The sequence below is a fragment of the Pelodiscus sinensis genome, chromosome 1 (assembly GCF_049634645.1).
Source record: "Pelodiscus sinensis isolate JC-2024 chromosome 1, ASM4963464v1, whole genome shotgun sequence".
NCBI lineage: Eukaryota > Metazoa > Chordata > Testudines > Trionychidae > Pelodiscus > Pelodiscus sinensis.
This window is the reverse complement of record NC_134711.1, coordinates 305,132,195-305,154,455: the sequence shown is the minus strand read 5'-3', so window position 1 is coordinate 305,154,455 and position 22,261 is coordinate 305,132,195. Positions and strand designations below refer to the sequence as shown.

Here is a 22,261-nt window from a genome sequence, read left to right as displayed (position 1 = left end):
CCATGCATTAATGATATGGCTCACAGCACAAATCATAGAATCATAGGCTGGACGAGATCTCAGGAGGTCGAGTCCAACTCCCTGCCCAAAGCAGGACCAATCCTAACTAATTCATCCCAGCCAAAGCTTTGTTAAGCTTGGACTTAGAAACCTCTAGGGATGGAGATTCTACCACCTCCCCAGGTAACCCACTCCAGTATTTCACCATCCTCCTTGTTAAATGGTTTTTCCTAGTGCTTTTTTTGTGATGGTACTGCCCACGCAGTACCAGCACCTCCAGTCAGAGCTTACTTGGAAAGAACGGAACGTGTTTGGGTTTTTTTTGCTCAACCTTTCCCCTAGAGTACCAGCACCTTTTTTAACAAAACAAAACAAGCACTGTTTTTTCCCCTAATATCCAATCTAGACTGCCCCCCCACACTGCAACTTGAAACCATTGCTCCTCATTCTGTCATGTCACTACTGAGAACAGACTCTCCCCATCCTCTTTGGAACCTTCCTTCAGGTAGCAAAAGATTGCTATCAAATCCCCCATACTCTTCTCTTCTGCAGACTAAACAAACCCAAATCCCTCAGCCTCTCCTCATAGGCAGGGCTCGACGATTGCAGCGAAAGCCACTCGCCAGCCCCGCACTGCGTATGCCCCGCATTGTGCATGCGCGTGCTGGCGGCGGCGAACGGGGCACAGGGCTGAAATCTACTCGCCCATAGTGAGTAGATTCAATACTTTGTCGAGCTATGCTCAGAGGTCATGCACTTTAACCCCCTAATTTTCATTGCCCTTCACTGGACTCTCCAATGCACCCACATCCTTTCTGTAATGGGGGCCTGAAATTGGACACAATACTCCAAATGTGGCCTCACCAGTGCTGAATCAAGGGGAATAATCACTTCTCTAGATATGCTGGCAATGGCCCTCCTAATGCTCCCTAATATGCCACTATCCCTCTTGGTCACAAGGGCATACTGTTGACTCATATCCAGCTTCTCATTTACTGTAATCCCTAGGACCTTTTTTGCCGAACTGCTGTTTAGCCAGTCGGACCCCAGCCTGTAACAGTGCTTTGGATTCCTCTGTCCCAAGTGCAGGACTCTGAACTTGTCCTTTTTGAACCTCATTAGATTTCTTTTGGCTCAATCCTCCAATTTGTCTAGGTCACGCTGGACCCTACTCCTACTCTCCAACATACGTACCTCTCCCCCTAGCTTAGTGTCATCTGCAAACTTGGTGAGGGTGCAATCCATCCCCTCATCCAGGTCATTAATAAAGATGTTGAATAAAACCCTAGAACCCACCCTTGGGGCACACTGCTTAATACCGACTGCCAACCAGACATTGAGCTGTTGATTATTACCCATTGAGTCAAACAATCAGCTATATGACCTGAGGTTTTGTGCATAATTTTTTTCTAGACCATATGATAAATGTCCTAAAATCCCAAAGAAATAATCTAATACCCAAAGTCTGTGCATGTCAAGTAAATCACTGTTTACACATTAGCACAATTGCATTTTGGAGCTAGGAAACCGTGCCTCCTGGCACACAACTTGAAAATAAAGTTTAAACAATTACTTCAGTTTAGTAATGGCAATCAGCTCTCTGAATTTTGATAAAGTGTTCTTACTTTACCTTGTGTTCCATTTGCCTATGTTGATTCACAAGCAGATCAGGACTCAGCTGTGAGTCTTGAGCTATCGCCTCTTGTTCTTTTTTCTTTATTTCCTCCTGGTGAGCCTGCATTTGGACCTTCAGAAACTCTGCCTCCAACTGTATTCTCTTTTCTTCAATTTGTTTCAGCAAAATTAGCTGCTGCTGTTTTTGTTGCTCTATTTGCTGTAGCTATCAGAGACATACTACAGTGATTTTCCAGAATTAAATGACAGAACCATAAGACAGTTAATTCTTACATCCTAAATAGGCAATCTCTATTGCACAAGACCTCTAAAAGTAGCCTCAAAGTTTACAGTATAGTTTTACTTGATTTTGACTAGAGAACAGATTCTTGTGTGTGGTGGTTGCTTACATAAAATTTCACTGCACAGAACTATATTACATATTGCTTACAACAGTTGCTATTAAATTAATACAATTAATAAAATATAAGTGTTTTATTCATTTCAGTTCTATTGGCGATTTGGGAGAGGGCAGTGTCCCCATTGCGGAACTAAATTCAGAACAAGTACTTTGCTGTTGTATAGTGCTTTTCATCAAAGATTGTCTACACCCTGCTAACATTAGTTTAAGTCTCATAATACCTTTGAAGTAGCTAAATGGTGCACAGCATAAATTGCACTTCAAATTCCTAGAGAGGAAAAATAAGCTACTAGGAGGGATTTGTGTTATGCACCAGTCACTGTAGTACCTAAGCATGATAACGGTTCAAAATCCTTTGGAATAGGTAATGAAGAATACAGGATCTATTTGAAATTGTTGCCAGGCCACAAGATTTTTAATGACCACTGTCACATTCTAGACCAGTGAAGGGCTGCATCACCATCAACTGCTCTGCAAGTGTAGGCACCTCACAATGCTTTGCTGTTATAGCTCACAAACAACATAGAAATCACACCCTGAATATCTGTGTATAGCTGCAGTTCCAGTCCAGCGATTCTGACCCCTGCAGTCTATCAGCAAAATACATGGCATGTTCAGACTTCAGCAGCCTTGGTTACTACTGACAGGATGGCTCCAATACACTCCCCATTCTGAATTTTCCAAGCATGTGTAATCTGCACTTCTGAGTCCTCTCTTTGGCAGTTTAGATATTTCCCTATCAGGGGTCAATATGCAAGAATTCACTACTCTAACAGTTCAATTCAAACACAACAATGGATTTGTTCTGATTAAAAAAATAAAATAAGATTATGTAACTACAAAGAGAGATTTTTAAAGGAGTACAAGTATAGGGTATTCAAGTCATCAATTGTTACAAAAGAACTAAAGATAAATCTGTTTAAAGATATGAAATCTTAAATAACACTTGGTTCTAGGTAAAACTCTTATCACGTGTTGTTACTGCTGACCAAATTCTTAGGTCAGGACTGCCCCCTTCCCTAAGACAAAAGGAAAAAATATGTAGCACTTTAAAGACTAACAAGATCGTTTATTAGGTGATTCTGTCTGTGAAAGTTTTTTCATATGGCTGATGGATTTCCATTCCAAATGGCTAAATGTAGTTGCATGTTGAAAAGTAATAGAGAGGTAGCTGTATCAGTCTGATCTTGGTAAAACAAAAGGAAAAAATATGTAGCACTTGAAAGACTAACAATATAGTTTTTTAGGTGATCACCTAAAAAACTATATTGTTAGTCTTTCAAGTGCTACATATTTTTCCCTTTCGTTTTACCAAAATCAGATGGACATGGCTACCTCTCTATTACCCTTCTCTAATGGCTGGCTTCTTTGTCACCTTAGGTGAAAGAGATAGACACAGAGAGATAACCTTGTGTGCTTTTGCCTCTCACCACTTAGTAGTCCAATCACCCTTTGAAATCAATTTTCAAGAGTGTTACACCTCTAAATAAAATTCCTTGTAGCTATGGAATCTCCTGATGAAAGATATTCCATGTTGTTGTTTGCTAGAATGGAGATTGATATGTTCCTGCTCTTCTTGCTTGACAAAGAATGTTCACTTGATCAATGACTGCCCATCAATTTTGATGACTCCTGGCAGCAGGAGTCAGTTTTTCCTTTGTCTTTTAGAAACCAGTTCACATATAAGGTGAACACACATTCCTTTGTTTAGAACAGGCATGTTTAACAATTTTTGCCTACTCAAGGCTGTATGGGTTTGAACATGTACAGTCATCATCACATGGGGGAATTCCTAACTTTACATGTAACATTGTTAATACCTCCCAAGGCATGTTTTGAACAAAGATTATTACTAGTGTATATGATGTGAATACAGGGACACTTTCCAGACCGACAGAATGTGGTATATAAGTTATACCTATCACATTTATCAGCTTCTGTACCAGATACCTGGAAGATAGCTAACGTGACAAATTTCTGAACTAGGATCTGGAGGGGATTGTGGCAATTACAGGTGAACAGGTTGAAACCATAGTAAAAAACAGAATAAATCAGACAAACAATGTTAGGGAAGAGTTGACAGTTTTTTGTAAGGGGATATCAGGCCTCACAAATCTCTTAAAATTCTTTGAGAGGGCAAATAAACGTGTGGACAAGGATGATCCAGTAGATACAGCAACTTAAGATTTTCAAAAATCATTTACAAGATCCCTCTCCTGAAGCCTCTTCAGCAAAGTAAGCAGCCATGGGATAAGAGGGAAGGTTTTAGGTACCCAATGAATCAGTCACTGATTAAAAGACAAGAAGCAAAGGGTAGTTTTCTAGAGTGGAGGTAAATATTGGTGTTCTCCAGGGATCTGTATTGGGACTGTGTTGTTTAACATCTTCATAAATGATCTGGAAAAGGGCTAATCAGTGAGGTGGCACAGTTGGCAGATCGAAAATTACTCTAGATTTTTAAGTTCAAAACATTACAAAGGGATTTCATAAAACGTGGTGACTGGGCAACAAATTAGCAGATGTAATCCAATGTTGATAAATGCAAAGTAACGTACACTAGAAAACAATCACAATTTTCAGAGGCTGTCAAAAAAGCTGACAATGTAAGGAACCATTAGGAAATGGACAGATAAAATGACAGAAAATATAATGGCAAACTATGAATCCATAGTACATCCACACCCTGAATACTGCATGTAGTTCTGGTCGATCCAGCTCACAAAAGATATATTACAACAGGAAGAGGTTTAAAAAAAAGGGGGGGGGCAACAAAAATGAGTGGGAATATGAACCACTTCCATATGAGTAGAGATTAAAAGGACTGAAACTGTTCATCTTAGAAAAAAGATGAAAAAGAGGGATGGAGAATATGAGAGGGATCTGTAAAACCATGAATGGTGTGAAGAAAGGGACTAAGTGTTATTTACCCTTTCATATTACACCAGAAGCAAGGGTCATCCAATGAATTATGTAGCAGGTTTAAAAGCCAAACATAAGCAAGTGCTTTTTCACATAACACACATTCAACCTACAGAACTTGCTGCCAGAGGATGTTGAAGTCCAAAAGTTTAACTGGATTAAAAAGAATCAGATAAGCTCACAGCAGATAGATCAATCAATGTCTGTTAATCAAGATGGCCACAGAAAATCCTATGCCCTGGGCATCCCAAAACCTTGGACTGCAAGAAGCTGGGACTAAACAACAAGGGGACAATATTGCTTGATAAATTGTTCTGTTCCTTGCATTTCCTCTGAAACTTTTAGCACTGGCCACCAGTGTTCCCTCTAATCTACGTGGGAGCACAGCCCCACCTAGTCAGAGGCTCAGGGCTGCATGCATGGAGCTGACTGACTGGGCAGGGCTGATTAGTAAAAGCACATTTTAAAAGATCCGGAAAAAATACCTGTTTTTGTCTCTCTACTTCCATTCTTGATTTGGTTGCTTGTTCCTGAGGATGGATTAGGACTGAATTTCCAGCTATAACAGTATGCTTCATTTCTAGAGATTCTGAAAAATACATACAGTAAAACTCCAATACAGGCAGTCCCCAGGTAACGTACAAGATAGGGACTGTAGTTTGTTCTTAAGTTGAATTTGTATGTAAGTTGGAACTGGTACATATTGTAGGGGAAACTCTAGCCAAACATTTCTCCAGAGCTCAGTTTTATTCTCCCACACCTCACTCCCCTCAGTCCTTTATTCTCAAGCTGAGGTGTCTGCTGAGAAAAGCCGCTCTGCGTCTCCCTGGTCTGCTGGGGGCGGCGCTAGCTTTGCGTCTCCCTCATCTGCTGGGGGGAAGCAGCTAGTGTGGTGTTGCCTCACTCCGTTTGTGAGTAGGGATCCGATGTAAGTCGGATCCATGTAACCCGGGGACTGCCTGTAGTTCGGCACCTCCGATACGCCAGCATCAAAATGGCAAGCGCTCCCGGCCAGCTGACTGAAAAGCTAGATGTTCAGCGCACATGCAGTCTGTACCAGAGCATAATGTTGGGGTGGAGGGGCTGGGGGGGGGCGGCAGGGGGATCAGGTTACAGTAGGGAGAAGTTTTGCTAGAGGGAAGGGGAAAGGGGGAGGGGGGGATTAGGTCCTGGCCAGATGACTGAAAAGCCATGCAGCTGTACCGGGACCTCCTAATATTCTGGCATATCCAATAATCCGGCACCACCTAGGTCTCAAAGTGAGTGTGTGAGAGTGTGTGAGTGTGTACGCGCAACAGGTAGCATTCATGAATAATACTCCTATCAGAACTTGCCAGTACACTGTACTGGCCAGAACACCGAACTCATAACTAAATTAGTACTTACAAATATGATAGGATCAACCCAATGTGTTAAGCCAAGGGCAACTTTCCCTAATTGAGTCTAAGGAAAACACCCTCGAGCCTCACTGGCTCTTGAGAAGGTGGGAAGCAGTACTTCCCACCCAGATATCCCTGGATCTTGTGGAGGGTCCCACTTTTATACTGGTTGTAGTTTAAACAGCAATCTCTAAGATGAAGAGCGGTTCCCCTCTCCCCTTTCCCCCAAATGTGCAAACATGCAACCACTGACATTTTCAGCAGTTACATAATTACGTGAATAAATGCATTTAACTAAGGATGTGATAGTGTATATGACTAAACGATTAACCAATGAACCTGGGCTCATCAGTTAACCGTCAGTTACATGCAAGGCCTTCCCCCCCACCCTGTAGCTGACTCTCTATCAGAGGCAGCAGCATGGGGGGAGGAAGAGCAAATGGGAGCTGGCACTCGCGGGGAGCTGGCTTTTAGCAGGGGAAGAGGGGAGGAGGCTTTGTGGGAGCCAGTGTCAGTGGGGAGATGGCTTAAAACCCAGCTCCTATGGAGTCGCCTCCCCCTGTGAATAAACATGTAACAGCTGTGACATTTTCAGCAGTTACACGTTTACAAAAAATTAAAAAGTTTTAAAACACCCCTAATTTTAACATTCCTAAGTACCACTAACTCTCAGTATTAATGAGTAAGTTTCCTGTCCCCTTCTAGCAACTGTATTGCTCACAACTCACAAATAAAGTAATAAATCACCACACACAGATATGCCTTAATAATAAAGCCATCCCCAGAATGTTAACAATGGCATTACAGCAAATGCATTCACAAGTATAATTAAAATTTATTATGTTAAAAGTTACTTAATACATTAAATAATTCAAATACTTGTGACTGAACTGCCTAATAGTTAGACTCTTAAGAACCAATCACATGCACTATTCCAGTGACATCCCAGAAGCAAAAAGGAGATAAACAAATGGCTACAAAATAATTACAAAACAAGCAATAATCCCAATCTGTTTCATGTTAAAGGTAATTCAAAAGATATTGAATCCAGATTCAGGAACAGGTGTCCTTTTTATTTATTGGTACTTAGTATAAAGCATGTCAAGATACAAGGAGTCCTGTGGCACCTTATAGACTAACTGAAGTGTAGGAGCATAAGCTTTCGTGGGCAAGACCCACTTCCTCAGATGCAGGTAGTGGAAATTTCCAGAGGCAGGAATAAATATGCAGGCCAGGATCAGGCTGGAGATGACGAGGTGGATCCAATCAAGGAGGATGAGGCCCACTTCTAGCAGCTGATCTGGAGGTGTGAATTCCAAGAGAGCAGAAGCTGCTTTTGTAGTTAGCAAGCCATTCACAGTCTTTGTTTAATCCAGAGTTGATTGTGTCAAACTTAAAGATGAACTGTAGCTCAGCAGTTTCTCTTTGAAGTCTGGTCCTGAAGTTTTTTTGCTGCAGGATGGCTACTTTTAGATCTGCAATTGTGTGTCCAGGAAGACTGAAGTGTTCCCCTACAGGTTTTTGTATGTTGCCATTCCTAATATCAGATTTGTGTCCATTGATTCTTTTACGTAGGGACTGTCCAGTTTGGCCGATGTATATAGCAGTGGGGCATTGTTGGCACATGATGGCATATATTACGTTGGTAGATGTGCAGGAGAATGTACCAGTGACGGTATGGCTGATCTGGTTAGGTCCTGTGATGGTGTTGCTGGTGTATATATGTGGGCAGACTTGGCACCGAGGTTTGTTGCAAGGATTGGTTCCTGAGTTCGAGTTATTATGGTGCGGTGTGTAGTTGCTGGTGAGAATATGCTTCAGGTTGGCGGGTTGTCTGTGGGCAAGGACCGGCCTACCTCCCAAGGCCTGTGAAAGCGAGGGATCATTGTCCAGGATGGGTTGTAGATCACTAATGATGCGTTGGAGAGGTTTTAGCTGGGGACTGTAAGTGATGGCCAGTGGTGTTCTGTTGGTTTCTTTCTTGGGCTTGTCCCGTAGCAGGAGGCTTCTGGGTACATGTCTGGCTCTCTCAATCTGTCTCCTCACTTCCTCGTGTGGGTATCGCAGTTTACAGAATGCTTGTTGAAGGTCTTGTAGGTGTAGGTCTCTGTCTGAGGGGTTGGAGCATATGCGGTTGTACCTCAGTGCTTGGCTGTAAACAATGGATCGTGTGGTATGTCCGGGATGGAAACTGGAGGCATGCAGGTAAGTATAGCGGTCGGTAGGTTTTCGGTATAGGGTGGTATTGATATGACCGTCACTTATTTGTATCGTGGTGTCCAGGAAATGGACCTCCCGGGTAGATTGGTCCATGCTGAGGTTGATGGTGGGGTGGAAGCTGTTGAAATCATGGTGAAATTCTTCCAGAGTCTCCTTCCCGTGGGTCCAGATGATGATGTCATCGATGTAGCGTAGGTAGAGAAGGGGTGTAAGTGGACGAGAGCTGAGGAAGCGTTGTTCTAGGTCAGCCATAAAAATGTTGGCGTATTGTGGGGCCATGTGGGTGCCCATAGCAGTGCCACTGGTCTGGAGGTATGTGTTGTCACCAAATCTGAAATAGTTGTGTGTGAGGATAAATTCACAGAGTTCAGCCACCAGTTGTGCTGTGGCATCATCAGGAATGCTGTTCCTGACAGCTTGTACTCCATCTGCATGTGGGATGTTTGTGTAGAGAGCCTCTAGATCCATGGTGGCGAGGATGGTGTTTTCTGGAAGATCACCTATGCATTGTAGTTTTCTCAGGAAATCCGTAGTGTCACGAAGGTAACTGGGAGTGCTGGTGGCGTAGGGTCTGAGCAGAGAGTCCACATAGCCAAACAGTCCTTCAGTAAGAGTGCCAATGCCCGAGATGATGGGGCGTCCGGGATTTCCAGGTTTGTGGATCTTGGGTAATAGATAGAACAACCCTGGTCGGGGCTTTAAAGGTGTGTCGATTTGTTCCTGTGTTTGTTTAGGGAGTGTCCTGAGCAGATGGTGCAGTTTCTTAGTGTATTCCTTAGTGGGATCTGAGGAAAGAGGCCTGTAGAATTTGGTATTGGAGAGTTGTCTGGCAGCCTCCTTTAGGTAGTCAGGCCTGTTCATGATGACAACAGCACCTCCTTTGTCAGCCTCTTTGATTATAATGTCAGAGTTGTTCCGGAGGCTGTGTGTTCCGGATGGCATTGCATTCTGCACAACTGAGGTTACCAGGCAAGCGATGCTGTTTTGGCAACATACAAAAACCTGTAGGGGAACACTTCAATCTTCCTGGACACACAATTGCAGATCTAAAAGTAGCCATCCTGCAGCAAAAAAACTTCAGGACCAGACTTCAAAGAGAAACTGCTGAGCTACAGTTCATCTTTAAGTTTGACACAATCAACTCTGGATTAAACAAAGACTGTGAATGGCTTGCTAACTACAAAAGCAGCTTCTGCTCTCTTGGAATTCACACCTCCAGATCAGCTGCTAGAAGTGGGCCTCATCCTCCTTGATTGGATCCACCTCGTCATCTCCAGCCTGATCCTGGCCTGCATATTTATTCCTGCCTCTGGAAATTTCCACTACCTGCATCTGACGAAGTGGGTCTTTGCCCACGAAAGCTTATGCTCCTGCACTTCAGTTAGTCTATAAGGTGCCACAGGACTCCTTGTCGCTTTTGCAGATTCAGACTAACACGGCTACCCCTCTGATACATGTCAAGATACTGTGTTTAGCCTCCAAGGAACTTTTTTTTTTAAATTCAGAAATAGATCAGTGGTGACATATTCAAAAAATGTAAGTCTCATCAAAAATCAAAAGCCATAAGCCAATCAAAAAATCTTAAGCCAATTCACTTACCTATTTTTTACCCCAAACCCCTCAAAAAGCAACAGAACAAAGCAACATTTTATGCCTTTCAATAACTTTTTATGGGAAAATCAAAATTCACAGGTTTGCCCAGCCAGGCTCTCTTTGCTCTAAAAGTACATTTAATTTTAATTGTGAAGCTACACAATACTTACCCATGTCTTGAGAAACTGAATCAGCATGTTGTTCATGACCAGGTTCTGAATCACATAATCGTCTCTCTTCACTAGCAAGTGTTCCTGATTCAATTGTCTCAATTTCACTTTGAACCTCTGCTTCACATTTTGAAGTCCACTGGTCTTTTTGGCTCCGGATCTTATTTAGCAATTTTTTTAAGACCAGTTTTGATTGTGTTTGAGACACCATTCCTACTTCATGATCTAGGAGGAACACAGACCCCAAACACTTATAGGTATAAAAATAAGACAAAACAAGGTACATATTGAATTCTGTTACTTCTCACATTACAAAGTCATTGACCTTAAGGAAAATCATTCTAGTAAGACAATTGGCCAAATCTGTCTTTTACAAATGGATTCAGTAGACACAATAACTCACCTTCCTGACAGGTAATAAAGACAGGTTCTCAAAATAGATATCTTAAAGCACTGTTTCAAAATAGTTATAATGTGCATGTATTACAGTCAACATGCAATTTCACTAGTTAGATTTACAAATCCTGCAACTGCTTAGGATAGTCCTCAGAGCAATGGTGGACAACCTGCGCCCCATCAGGATTCTGTGTGGCCAATGAGACCATTGCCCACATGCAGGGTGGCCATATTCTGCTGATTGCCGTCCATATTTTTTTTTCCGGTACTGGTATTACTAAAGTGAAAGAAAGCAAGGTGTGTGCTGATTGCACACAACATGAACTGTGAGAGCCGTGCCCTCCCTTTGCAACCAAAGTGTTGCTACAGTTCAATTGGCACACCCCACAAATTCTAGATATGCAAGCACAGTTAGTGAAACTATCCTATCCCAGGAGACTGTCTTGGTTATGACAATCTTGCAGCTCACTGAGATGACAACCTATTCCCTAACCTAGGTTGCCCATTATTGCCTCAGAATAAAGTATTGCTCAACACAATTCACAGTACTGAAACACAAAAATAGAAACTTCACTTTTTCATTTGAAGTTTATATTTATTATATGACAATCCATGGAATAGAAAGTATCAAAAACTGCTAATGACGTAAATATTTCATATCTATAATATTAAATATCTGTAAGCTACAAAAAATACTTGAATTTAATAAATAGTTAACATACATTCAAATTACTAAAAGCTATGGTTCCAAAGCAATTCTAACTCATGCCATTTCCATATATATACAGGTTGGACCTCTCTGGTCTGGCACCCTCAAGACCTGACCAGTCCCAAACAAGGGAATTTGCCAGCCCCAATGGGCCCCGAGTCCAATAGGGCTCCCAGATGCTAGCCTTCCTGCCACTGGGCTCTCAGCCAGGACTCCCTGGTCCAGGAACATCAGTGATTTGGACCAAAAGTCCCAGGTTTGGAAAAATCAGTATTTCTAGGACTTAAAATTAATTAAAAAGATATGACGAAATCATGGTCTCTGGTATTTAATGTACTTTAAACTCACTACTACATATTCCCAAATTTCTGTACAAAAACAATACCTCTCCTTTTCCTGTACAGCCAAAAGATTTAAGTAATTAAGTATATCCAATACAAGAGTTAAACTTGGAAGTTTCTTACTCTCCGATTCACTAAAGTGCTGGTCTTCCTTTTCCGCTACCTCATCCAATTTTGATTGAGTCTCACATGCAGAATCTGGCTCCAGTGAGATATTCAGGTCCTCATCTTGAGACCGATCAGAGGGAATTGGCAAAGGCTGTGGCTCTAGGTGCAAAATCATGTCCCCTTTCATTTCTAAAAAAAGAAATAAAGCAATGTGAAAGAGAGTCATCTATTCCATCTGTAATCTAAATAAAACCACTTTAATACTTATGATTCAGATCACCACATGAGAAACTCCTGCAGAATTCCAAATTAAATGGTTTAAAAAAAAAACCCACACAACCACCCAACGAAACTAAGGGCTTATCTAGACCCGTGGTCCCCAACGCGGTACCCGCGGGCGCCATGGCGCCCGCCGGGGGATTTCTGGGCGCCCGCTGAAACATCTGGGCTGGCCCCGCCCCCGGCGCGCGGCACATGCATGGTGCCAGCTCCAGGCGCGGGACACACGGGCGGCCCCTCCCCTGGGCGCGCGGCACATGCGCAGGGCCGGCCCGGGGCACGTGGACAGCCCCGGGGAACATGTGCGGTGCCGGCCTGGGGCGCGAGGCTCGTGGGCGGCCCCGGGTGCGCGGCCCATGCGGGGTGCGTTGCCGGCCCCTGCCCCGCGGCACATGCGCAGTGCTGCCCCCGGGCACGCGGCTCGTGGGTGGCCCCGCCCCCGGGCGCACAGCTCGTGCGTGGCCCCGCCCCCGCGCGCCCGGCAGCCATGCAACGTTGGGGACCACTGATCTAGACTATGCTGGAGTGTCGAAAGAGGATATGCAAATTCCCCAGGAATTTGCATATCTTCTTTCAATCTCACTTTTGAAAGCAGTTTAGCTGTGGCTTTTTCGGCGATCCCCGCCCCCTTTGCTGAAAAGCCACTCTCTCAAAAAATGAGGCTTACAAGGCTTTTCGAGGGGGGTGAGGGTGGGGGGGTCACTGAAAAAGCCGCATCTAAACTACTTTCACTTTCGAAAGCTTTGCTTTCTAAAGTGAGATTTAAGAAGATATGCAAATTCCCACCGAATTTGCATATCCTCTTTTGACACTCTAGCATAGTCTAGATTAGCCCCAGGAATTCTGTTTGATTCTGTCAAGACACCTAATTTGCACCTCCCACTACAAAGATGTTTTAATAATGTATGCTGACAGTGGCTAACGATCTTTCAAAATAGCTTACTCCTGTCTCCAGTATACATATCTTCAAAGGCAAACTCCAGCTCCCTCTGCCAGTCTTCTTTAATTTCCATGCGTCTGTATGCAGGTTCAAACAGCTGTGGTGGCATCTTTGCCACAATGTGTCTTCTGCGTGCCAGGTCCATATTCTGCCTCTGTTCAAGTTCTTTCATTAATGTTTCTCGCTCCTTTAAGTAACAAAGTCATCAATTAACAGTTTAGCATTCACATCCAGTCTGACATTAAAACTAATAAAACACTTTCATTTAGCTACCGCAAGATTTTTTTAATATTTCATACTAGAATACAAAATTCCTGAGTTTAAATATATGCACATATACACCTCTTAAAGTAGATCACTAAATATCTTACACTTATTTATTAATGACTCTCTTCATGCCAACAACACTGAAAGGTCAGCTATAATGTTCATAAAATGTACGCGTAGACCTACTTTCCCTACTTAAGTTTTCTATTCTGCAGAACAAAACACAGGGCCCTTATTAAATTGCTGACCTGCAAAGGCTTTTTATAAAGACCGGGCTAGTAGTCTCTTTGCAATGTCATAATGTATAAAAGTTCTGAAAATCTGTTATTTTAAACGTTTTCAGTCTATTTTATAACTCAGAAATACCAGCAAAATCAATTCTGGTCTTCCCTAGTTTTTCTTGATGACATGTTGGAGTCTTAGACGAGATGTTATATACATTATTAGTTCACACACCATGTCTGAGAGATTGGATGTACTGAATTACCCCTCCCCCAAAAAACGCTAGTTATGTTAACCAAGTGTTAAACAAAAACCAGGGAGTTACAGTGACTAAAATCCATTCCTTTCTTAAAAACTCAAATTTCACTTCTGTCCTGTCATGTAACTTTTCTAATTATCGAGTCACCATCAAGATCTTTATACTAAGCAGAACCAAAATTGCTAATCCAAAATAGAGAAAAAGGTTTTAAGAAAACTTTTCATCCTTTTTAAATTATGAAAAAACAAGAGTACTGAGTCAATAAAAGATGTAGCTACACAGAATCTAAGAAAAAGATGAAGTCTTTTATGACTCAAATTGGGTAGCCAATCGCAGTGGCTCCAAAAAATTAGTGGACACTTGCAAATGTTGGGCTTAATTTGTGTCTGCCTTCACTCATCATTAGTAAAATGAAGATAAGATCCACCCGTCCTAGAACTGTTACAAACATAACTTGTTTAATCTTTCTTAAGAGCTCAGATACTTTGGTAATAAGCATCACAAAACAGCTGTGAGGCAATTAACAATTCTGTATTCACTGCAACAGTGGATTATACAATAAATAAGGCATGGGTCCATTTACTGAAAGGTGATAATAAAAATATCGAATTTCTGCTTCATCCCTATGTACTTAAGGAGGAACAGAGGTTCTGTGGGGGAAAAAGTAGTATGTAATTGGGCATTCTGCAACAAGGGAGAACTGAATTACAAACTCATAGGATTCTCAGTGGAAAACACCCAGCCAACAGAACTTTTTCAAAAAACACACTTCTCAGGACCAAATAGGGCAGTAGTGCTCAATTTAAAATACATGGTGGGGATGCTTATTTTTAGTGTGAGAATATTACTCTATTTTTAAAGGTTGGGTTCCCCCCCCCCCTTCCCCAGTTTGATGTTTGTTCCTTGTCAAGTTCTCTGACTTCACTTGGACTGGCCATGAATTTTTTGTGACTGGGACTTTATTGTATTTTGTCTGAAATGTCCTGTAATGTTATTTTTATCACTACATTTTGTGTACTATATCTATCTATCTAGGTAAAAATAAATATATAATACATGGCTCTTTACACTCTACCCACAGCTATTTTGGCTCTTAGTCTCTAACTGGTTGGCCACCCCTGACTTAGGCACTTTTGAAAACATTACCCTTCATTAAAACTCAATCCAGAGTTGCAGAAAATCAGTATAACAATTTTATGAAAATTAAATTCAAAAAGTTAAAAAATGTTAATGTCACTAAATGAACCAGAATAGCTCTTAAGAGCATGATGAGAAATGTGGGTTCTGAAATGCTTAAGCTTTGCATCTGCAAAATTGTACCTGATCGCTCTATTAACTTAGAGCCCTTTAAGCAGTTTATTCTCACAGAAGGACTTGAATTAAAAAACCCTTAACTTAAAGAGGCAGCAGTTCTCACAATCAAGCCAAGTAGTTTTGGAGCAAAGAACTTAAAAAGCATATCAGCAGAATTTGTAAGCTTTGCAAAATTAATGGCTCGAATTCTCTTTGATTTAAAAAAAAAAAAAAAAAAAAAAATCAATCTCAGACATTATTTGCTATGTATATGTTTGTATGTGCGCAATGTTGGGGGAAAAAAAGGCAATTTAAAAATAAAATTTCCATTTCTACTTCTTATACACTCATAGTGGTTTCAACATTCCTTTTCCAGTGTTTGCAATTGAAGATCTCCCATATAACTGCAAATGTTTTTACTGTTTCCCAGGGCTTGTTTTCCAGTGTTGAAAACTTGCTATATTGGGTTTTGTAAAATGTGGGCTTTATTTACAAAACCTGAACTATCTGCAGCATCCTTTTAATTCTCAAATCCCTGTGAGATCTGCTGTTTTACCTTTTGAACTTTCTACTTGCAAGGCTGAGCAACATGAGAACAATTGTATTTTAAGGATATTCCTTTTGAAAACATCCATTATTTCAAGGTATTTCGGGAAGTCCGCATGTTTTAATTCAAGTCAATTAATTTAGATTTCAGTTTACGATACAGGTTGAACCTCTCTAGTCTGGCAGCCTTGCAACCTAATTGGTACTAAACCAGAGAATTTGCTGAACCATTAGAGGTCAATATTATCTAGTATCATTACCAACACTTCCACAGCTTACGGGGCTCCTAGAAGACATTCAGGAGTACATTAGAACTAAACAATAGCACAGTACTGTGGCTGTAAACAAACTTTATGGGACTGTGGAGAACTTGGCCACACCCTCAATAAGTCAACGTCCGCTAACTAAAAATCATGCCAGGTCACGGATATTGCTGGACCAGACAGCACTAAACTAGAAAGTTTCATCCAGTAGTCAGTTCATTTTTATTGCTGGTGATTTTGACATTTATGAAGAATCATATTTCTATTTTGCTTACTTGTACCAAATGGACCATCTTCAAGGCATGACTTCCTCTCAGATGTGCTTTTTCAAGTTGTTCTCGCCTCTCTCGCTCTTCCTCTTTTTGTAGCTCATCCAACCACTTTGCTTTCTCTTCAGCTACTAATCGAGCATCTGGCTGGTAGTCAATTAGTAACAATTCAAACACCATAAATAATTGTGAAGACTCAAATGCAGCTGACAAATTAGTAATTCTGTAGTCAATTCTGTAGTTATTCAGCCAGACTACTTTAAAAAGTAGTTATGAATGGCTATTCACAATTTAAAACGTATACAGCTCTCAACTGAAGCAGTTCAAAATTGTTCTTATAAGTCTGAAAAAGGCACCTGTATGTAGTGACATCAATAATTCTTTCATTTTGAGATGTCAAGTTGTTCTAGTATCAAGTACAGGTTGTACCTCTCTTAACCAAGATTTTCTGGTCTGGAAACCACAGAGGTCTGTTTCCTGGACCACAGAAACTCAGCTGAGAGCCAGGGAGCAGAGGTGTGAGTGGCACAGCAGGGACCTCTGGCCCCTGTGGCCAAGTGGTAGTTGGGGCCCAGCAGTGGTAGCCGTGGAACTCTGGCCCCGGTGTTCGGGGACTGCAGTAGCAGCCACAGAGCTCAGGGATGGCAGCGGCAGAGCTCCGACGGTGAGCTCCAGCAGCCGTCGCACTCCAGCACCTGCTAAAGAGCTCTGATGGCAACCAGAGAGCTCTATCCCCAGCTGTGGAGCTCCAACTCCAGTGGCAGTCATGGCCAAGCAGGCAGCAATGGGGCTAGGCTGGAGCCCTAGATTGAGGCAGCAGGACAACACAGGCCATGTTGGGAGGGATCTCTCCTGGTCTGGCAAATCCCCTCATTCGGGACTGGTCAGGGTCCTGCCTGGACGAAGGAGGTCAAACCTGCACTACAAATTGTACCTCTCTTTTCCGGCACCCTCGGGACCTGACCCGTCCTGAACAAGGGGATTTGCCAAATGAGGAAAGGTCCTTCCCAACATGGCCCATGCTGCCCCCGGCTAGGACCCCAGCCAAACCCCGTTGCTCCCTACCAGCCACAGCTCCCCAGGCTAGAGCTCTGTGGCAGCAGCAGATTTTAGGACCCCTTGCTACCGCTGAGCAGAAGGGGCCAGAACTCCCTGCTGTGCTCCCCCCTTCCCTCAACGTGGGGATACTGGTTGAGTTGCCCATTCTTCCCCACTCCTGCCCTGAGGTCTGACCTCCTTATACCTGGACCCTGTGGTCCAAGAATATCCATGGTCCTGCTGGACCAGAGCTGGCCCTACCATGAGGCGAACTGAAGCAACTACCTCAATGCCAGACTGTGGGGAGCGCCACTGGGACCAAGAGTGTAGAAAAGGGGAAGTTACTCACCTTGTGTAGTAACGATGGTTCTTCGAGATGTGCCCCGTGGGTGCTCCACTCTAGGTGTCGGGTCCGTCCCGGCGCCACTGATCGGAAGATTTCAGAGCCATACCGGGCCGGGCCGCGCATGCTCTCTGCGCTGCTGGTCGTTCGCGCCCTTTCCAACGATCGCGGCTCGGCCCCCCCGCCAGTTCCTCTCACCGCTCGGTCTCTGGAAGAGAAAGACAGAAAACAACCCGGAGCGGGGAGGAGGGCGGGACGTGGAGCACCCACGGGGCACATCTCGAAGAACCATCGTTACTACACAAGGTGAGTAACTTCCCCTTCTTCTTCGAGTGGCCCCGTGGGTGCTCCACTCTAGGTGACTATAAAGCAGTAGTCGGAACTAAAAGCGCTCCGGGTTACTTAGGATCTACTGTTGAAAGGACAGCGGAAGCTACTGAATGGTCCGCCCCCCATTTCTGAACTATAGCATAATGCCTCATAAATGTCGAGCTGGAAGCCCAAGTGGCTGCCCTGCAGATATCGGCTAAAGGAACTCCTCTGGCAAAGGCTGTAGATGTCGCCACTGCTCTAGTCGAGTGTGCTCGCGGCTGCGAAGACAAGGGTTTATCCCGAATGGAGTGGCATGTGGTAATGCACAGAGTGATAAGCTTGGCAATGCGCTGAGTGGAAAGTGCAGTACCCTTAGATCGGTTCGCTGTCGATATTAGAAGTCTATCTGTTCGTCTCCACTGACGGGTTCTGTCTATGTAAAATGAAAGAGCCCGCCTAACGTCCAGTGTATGTAGCAGGGCTTCCCTCGTTGAGGAGTGCGGCTTAGGGTAAAAGGAAGGAAGGACGATCGGTTCATTGATATGAAAAGATGAAGCTACTTTGGGTATGAACGCTGGGTGTAGACGTAACGTTACCAAGTCCTTCGAGAAAGAAGTAAAGGGGGGGTTTGCCATTATCGCCCCTAACTCACTAACTCTACGAGCTGAAGTCATAGCGAGCAAGAAGACGGTCTTCATGGTTAGCATCTGTAAAGATACAGACGCCAGAGGCTCGAATGGGGGATACATAATTGTATCGAGAACCAGGTCGAGGTTCCACGACGGAGGAGGCGGCCTTCGAGGTGGGCTCATATTGGCTAGACCTTTTAGGAATCGTTTTAACATCGGGTGAGAGAACACCGAATAACCCTGTATCGGGTGATGGAAGGCACTGATGGCTGCTAGGTGAACTCTGAGGGATGCCAGAGAAAGCTTAGCATTTCGGAGATGAAGGATGTACTCGAGGATGTGTTGTGGAGGAGCAGTCAATGGTTGAACGTTATTCTGGAGACACCAGAGAGAGTATCTACGCCATTTTGCCAGGTAAGTATTTCGCGTAGATGTCCTCCTGCTATGTATCAATATGGACCTGACCTGGCTTGAACAGAGGTTTTCATCTAGCGTAAGCCAGTTAGGAGCCACGCTGTCAAGTGCAATGTTTCTAGTTTGGGGTGAAGAAGAGCCCCCCGATCTTGAGAGAGGAGGTCTCGATACAAGGGCAGAGGCCATGGCTTTCGAAGTGACATCCTGTGTAGGAATGGGTACCATGCCTGCCTCGGCCAGGCTGGTGCTATTAAAATTACTGTCGCCCTCTCCGTCCTGATTTTCTCTATCACTCTGGGAATGAGGACTGTTGGTGGAAAAGCGTACAGTAGCGACTTTTTCCAATCGGTCAGGAGCGCATCGCCGAGGGATCCTTTGCCGATCCCCGCCCTGGAGCAGAAGAGGCGGCACTTTTTGTTGACAGACGTCGCAAAAAGGTCTACCAGGGGTGTTCCCCATCTGCAGAAGATTCCCTGGAGTACGTCCAGCCTCAGCTCCCACTCGTGGTCCGTGGGAAAGCATCTGCTGAGGGAATCGGCAATGACATTGGCTATGCCAGGTAAGTATGACGCTGTTATGCTTATGTTGTTCTGTATGCACCAGTTCCAATATCGTACCGCTTCTGCGCATAGGGAACGTGATCTTGCCCCTCCCTGCCTGTTTATATAGTACATCGCCGCTACGTTGTCTGTCAGCACCCTGACTGTTTTGCCTCTCAGACTGGGGAGGAAGTGTCTGCATGCCAAAAAGATCGCCCTCAACTCTAGCTGGTTGATATGAAGACGCCTCTCGGTGTGAGACCATTGCCCCTGGATGCGCTCTCCGTTCATGTGAGCACCCCATCCGATGAGTGAAGCGTCCGATGTTAATTGAACCGATGGCTGAGGTTGGTGAAACGGTACTCCCGTGAGGATGTTTAATGGGCTCGTCCACCATCGGAGGGACCTGTGTACGTGGGATGGAGGAGTAACCAACTTGCGTATGTCGTGTCTCATGGGGACATACACCGTTGACAGCCAGTGCTGTAAGTTCCTTAAATGGAGACGTGCATGCGGGACTACAAAGGTGGCCGCCGCCATGTGGCCGAGCAATCGCAGGCAAGTATGTGCTGAGATTGTTGTGGTCTTTTGGAGAAGATTGACCAGGTCTTTTATTGCCTGGAATCTGTCCGTGGGCAGGTATGCTCTCGCCGTGCGGGATTCGAGAACCGCTCCTATGAACTTTATGTTTTGAGTTGGAATAAGCGTGGATTTTTGTTCGTTTATTATCAACCCGAGTGAGTTGAAAGTCTCTATGACTTTTGAAAGCATTTGAGTTGTCTCTTGTGCCGTCCTTCCCTTTATGAGACAGTCGTCCAGGTAAGGGAATATGATGACTCCGAGACGACGAAGATGGGCGGCGACCACGGCAAGCGTCTTTGAAAAGACTCTTGGAGCTGAAGCCAGCCCGAACGGGAGGACACAGTATTGAAAGTGCTCGTTGTTTATAACAAATCGCAGGAAACGTCTGTGCGCCGGGTGTATGGCCACATGAAAGTAGGCGTCTTGGAGGTCGAGGGCTACGAACCAGTCGTCGGTGTCTAGAGAAGGGATTATTGTAGTCAGAGTTACCATCTTGAACCGCTGCTTTCGCAGATAACGGTTTAACTCCCGTAGATCGAGTATGGGTCTCCAACCCCCTGTTTTCTTTTGAGTCAGGAAGTACCTTGAATAAAATCCTTTTCCCCTGAATTGGTCTGGGACCCTTTCTATTGCCCCGATTTCCAACAGGCGATAGGCCTCCTGTTTTAGGAGGGCCTCGTGAGAAGGGTCCCTGAAAAGGGACGGGGTGGGAGGGGTAGGAGGAGGGAGGGATGTAAATGGGATGGTGAGTCCGAATTTTATCACTTCCAACACCCATCTGTCCGATGATATGGCCACCCACTGATGGTAGTAGGGTCGCAACCGATGTTTGAAGATGGGAGTGGTGCCTCTGACTGTTACCGGAACGACCGGCGTGCCCTTGACCTGAAAGTCAAACTTGCTGCTTGGGTGCTCCTGCGTTATTCACCCTGGGTGGCTGAGGGCGTCTGCGCTGTGTCCTTTGCTTGGACCGGTTCTGATCGTATGGACGGTTTTGTTGTCTGCGGAACTGGTAATCGTAACGTCTTTGGAATGGGAAATAGCGTTTACGACGGAAAGGTGGAACATACATCCCGAGGGTACGTAAGGTAGCCCGGGAATCTTTACCCGTGTGGAGCACCTCGTCCGTCTTCTCCGCAAACAGCTTGATTCTGTCGAACGGAAGATCCTCGACCTTAGACTGTAATTCTTTCGGTACGGCAGCGGTCGCAAGCCATGAAGCTCTTCTCATGGAAACTGCTGTTGCGATTGATCGAGCCGCTGTGTCCGCCACATCCATGGCGATTTGCAAGCCTGCTCTGGCACATGCGTAGCCTTCTTGCAGTATAGCTCGGAGAAGTACTTTGTCCGTTTCGGAAATTCGCTGAGCAATTTCTGACAATTTTGCAATGTTGTCAAAACTATGATTGGAGAGCAACGCTGAGTAATTTGCAATCCGGAGGAGAAGAGTTGAAGAGGAGTACACTTTCCTGCCGAATATGTCCAATCTCTTTGCGTCCTTGTCTGCTGCCGAGTTTCTTACTTGCGGGTTCTTAGCTCTCTGAAGAGCTGCATCCACAACCAACGAGTTTGGCTGAGGGTGAGTGAAAAGGAACTCAGCACCCTTAGAAGATATGAAGTATCTCTTTTCTGCTCGCTTGCAGGATGGAGTAGTGGAAGCCGGCGTCTTCCAAATTTCTGTGGCTGGTTCCAGGATAGCCTCGTCCAGCGGTAAAGCCACCTTAGATTGCTGTCTAGGGTGTAAATTCTTCAGTAACTTGTATTGCTTCACGTTCACGTCCGCTAACTGAACCTCCTGTGATTGTGCTACCCTTTTAAAGAGGTCCTGAAACTCTCTGGTGTCATCTGGTGGTGAGGAGTCCATAGCAAAAATCGCGTCGTCGGGGAAAGAAGACTGGGCATCCTGCGACGAAGCTTGTGGAGGCCGATCATCTGTGTCCGATATCTGGCCCTCTTCAGGCTCCGACAGGACCGAAATTGAGGTGGCACTAGGAGGTGGTCTGGGTGACTGCGAGCGCCGATGCTCAGAGGCCGGTTGTGAATGGCGCCTGTAAGATGATTGACGGCAACAACAGGAACACGAGTGGGACGGTGATCTGTCCTGCCTACCCGTGTAATAACCCCTGTGGTAACGATAAACAGAATCAGGGGATGGTCTCCTGGATGCATATCTGCTACCATGTCTAGTATGGTGAG

The 22,261-nt window shown here is 44.4% G+C and overlaps 1 protein-coding gene and 1 long non-coding RNA gene across 5 annotated transcripts in view; one reads left to right on the top strand and one right to left on the bottom strand.

The window, feature by feature from the left end:
• The window catches only part of LOC142826547 (uncharacterized), a 50,945-nt gene extending 39,053 nt beyond the window's left edge, over positions 1-11,892 (top strand). The window contains exon 4 of the long non-coding RNA XR_012900749.1: positions 11,501-11,892. This is a non-coding gene — a long non-coding RNA (uncharacterized LOC142826547). The remainder of the gene's footprint in view (positions 1-11,500) is intronic.
• CEP295 (centrosomal protein 295) overlaps positions 1-22,261 on the bottom strand; it is an 83,673-nt gene that overhangs the window by 44,216 nt on the left and 17,196 nt on the right. For all 4 annotated transcript variants that reach the window (XM_075919302.1, XM_075919300.1, XM_075919301.1 and 1 more), the window contains 6 exons: positions 16,215-16,355; positions 13,093-13,276; positions 11,886-12,059; positions 10,317-10,541; positions 5,440-5,543; positions 1,631-1,840 (listed from right to left, as the gene is read on the bottom strand). In XM_075919302.1, coding sequence (XP_075775417.1) covers positions 1,631-1,840; positions 5,440-5,543; positions 10,317-10,541; positions 11,886-12,059; positions 13,093-13,276; positions 16,215-16,355 — 1,038 coding nt within the window. The remainder of the gene's footprint in view (positions 1-1,630; positions 1,841-5,439; positions 5,544-10,316; positions 10,542-11,885; positions 12,060-13,092; positions 13,277-16,214; positions 16,356-22,261) is intronic.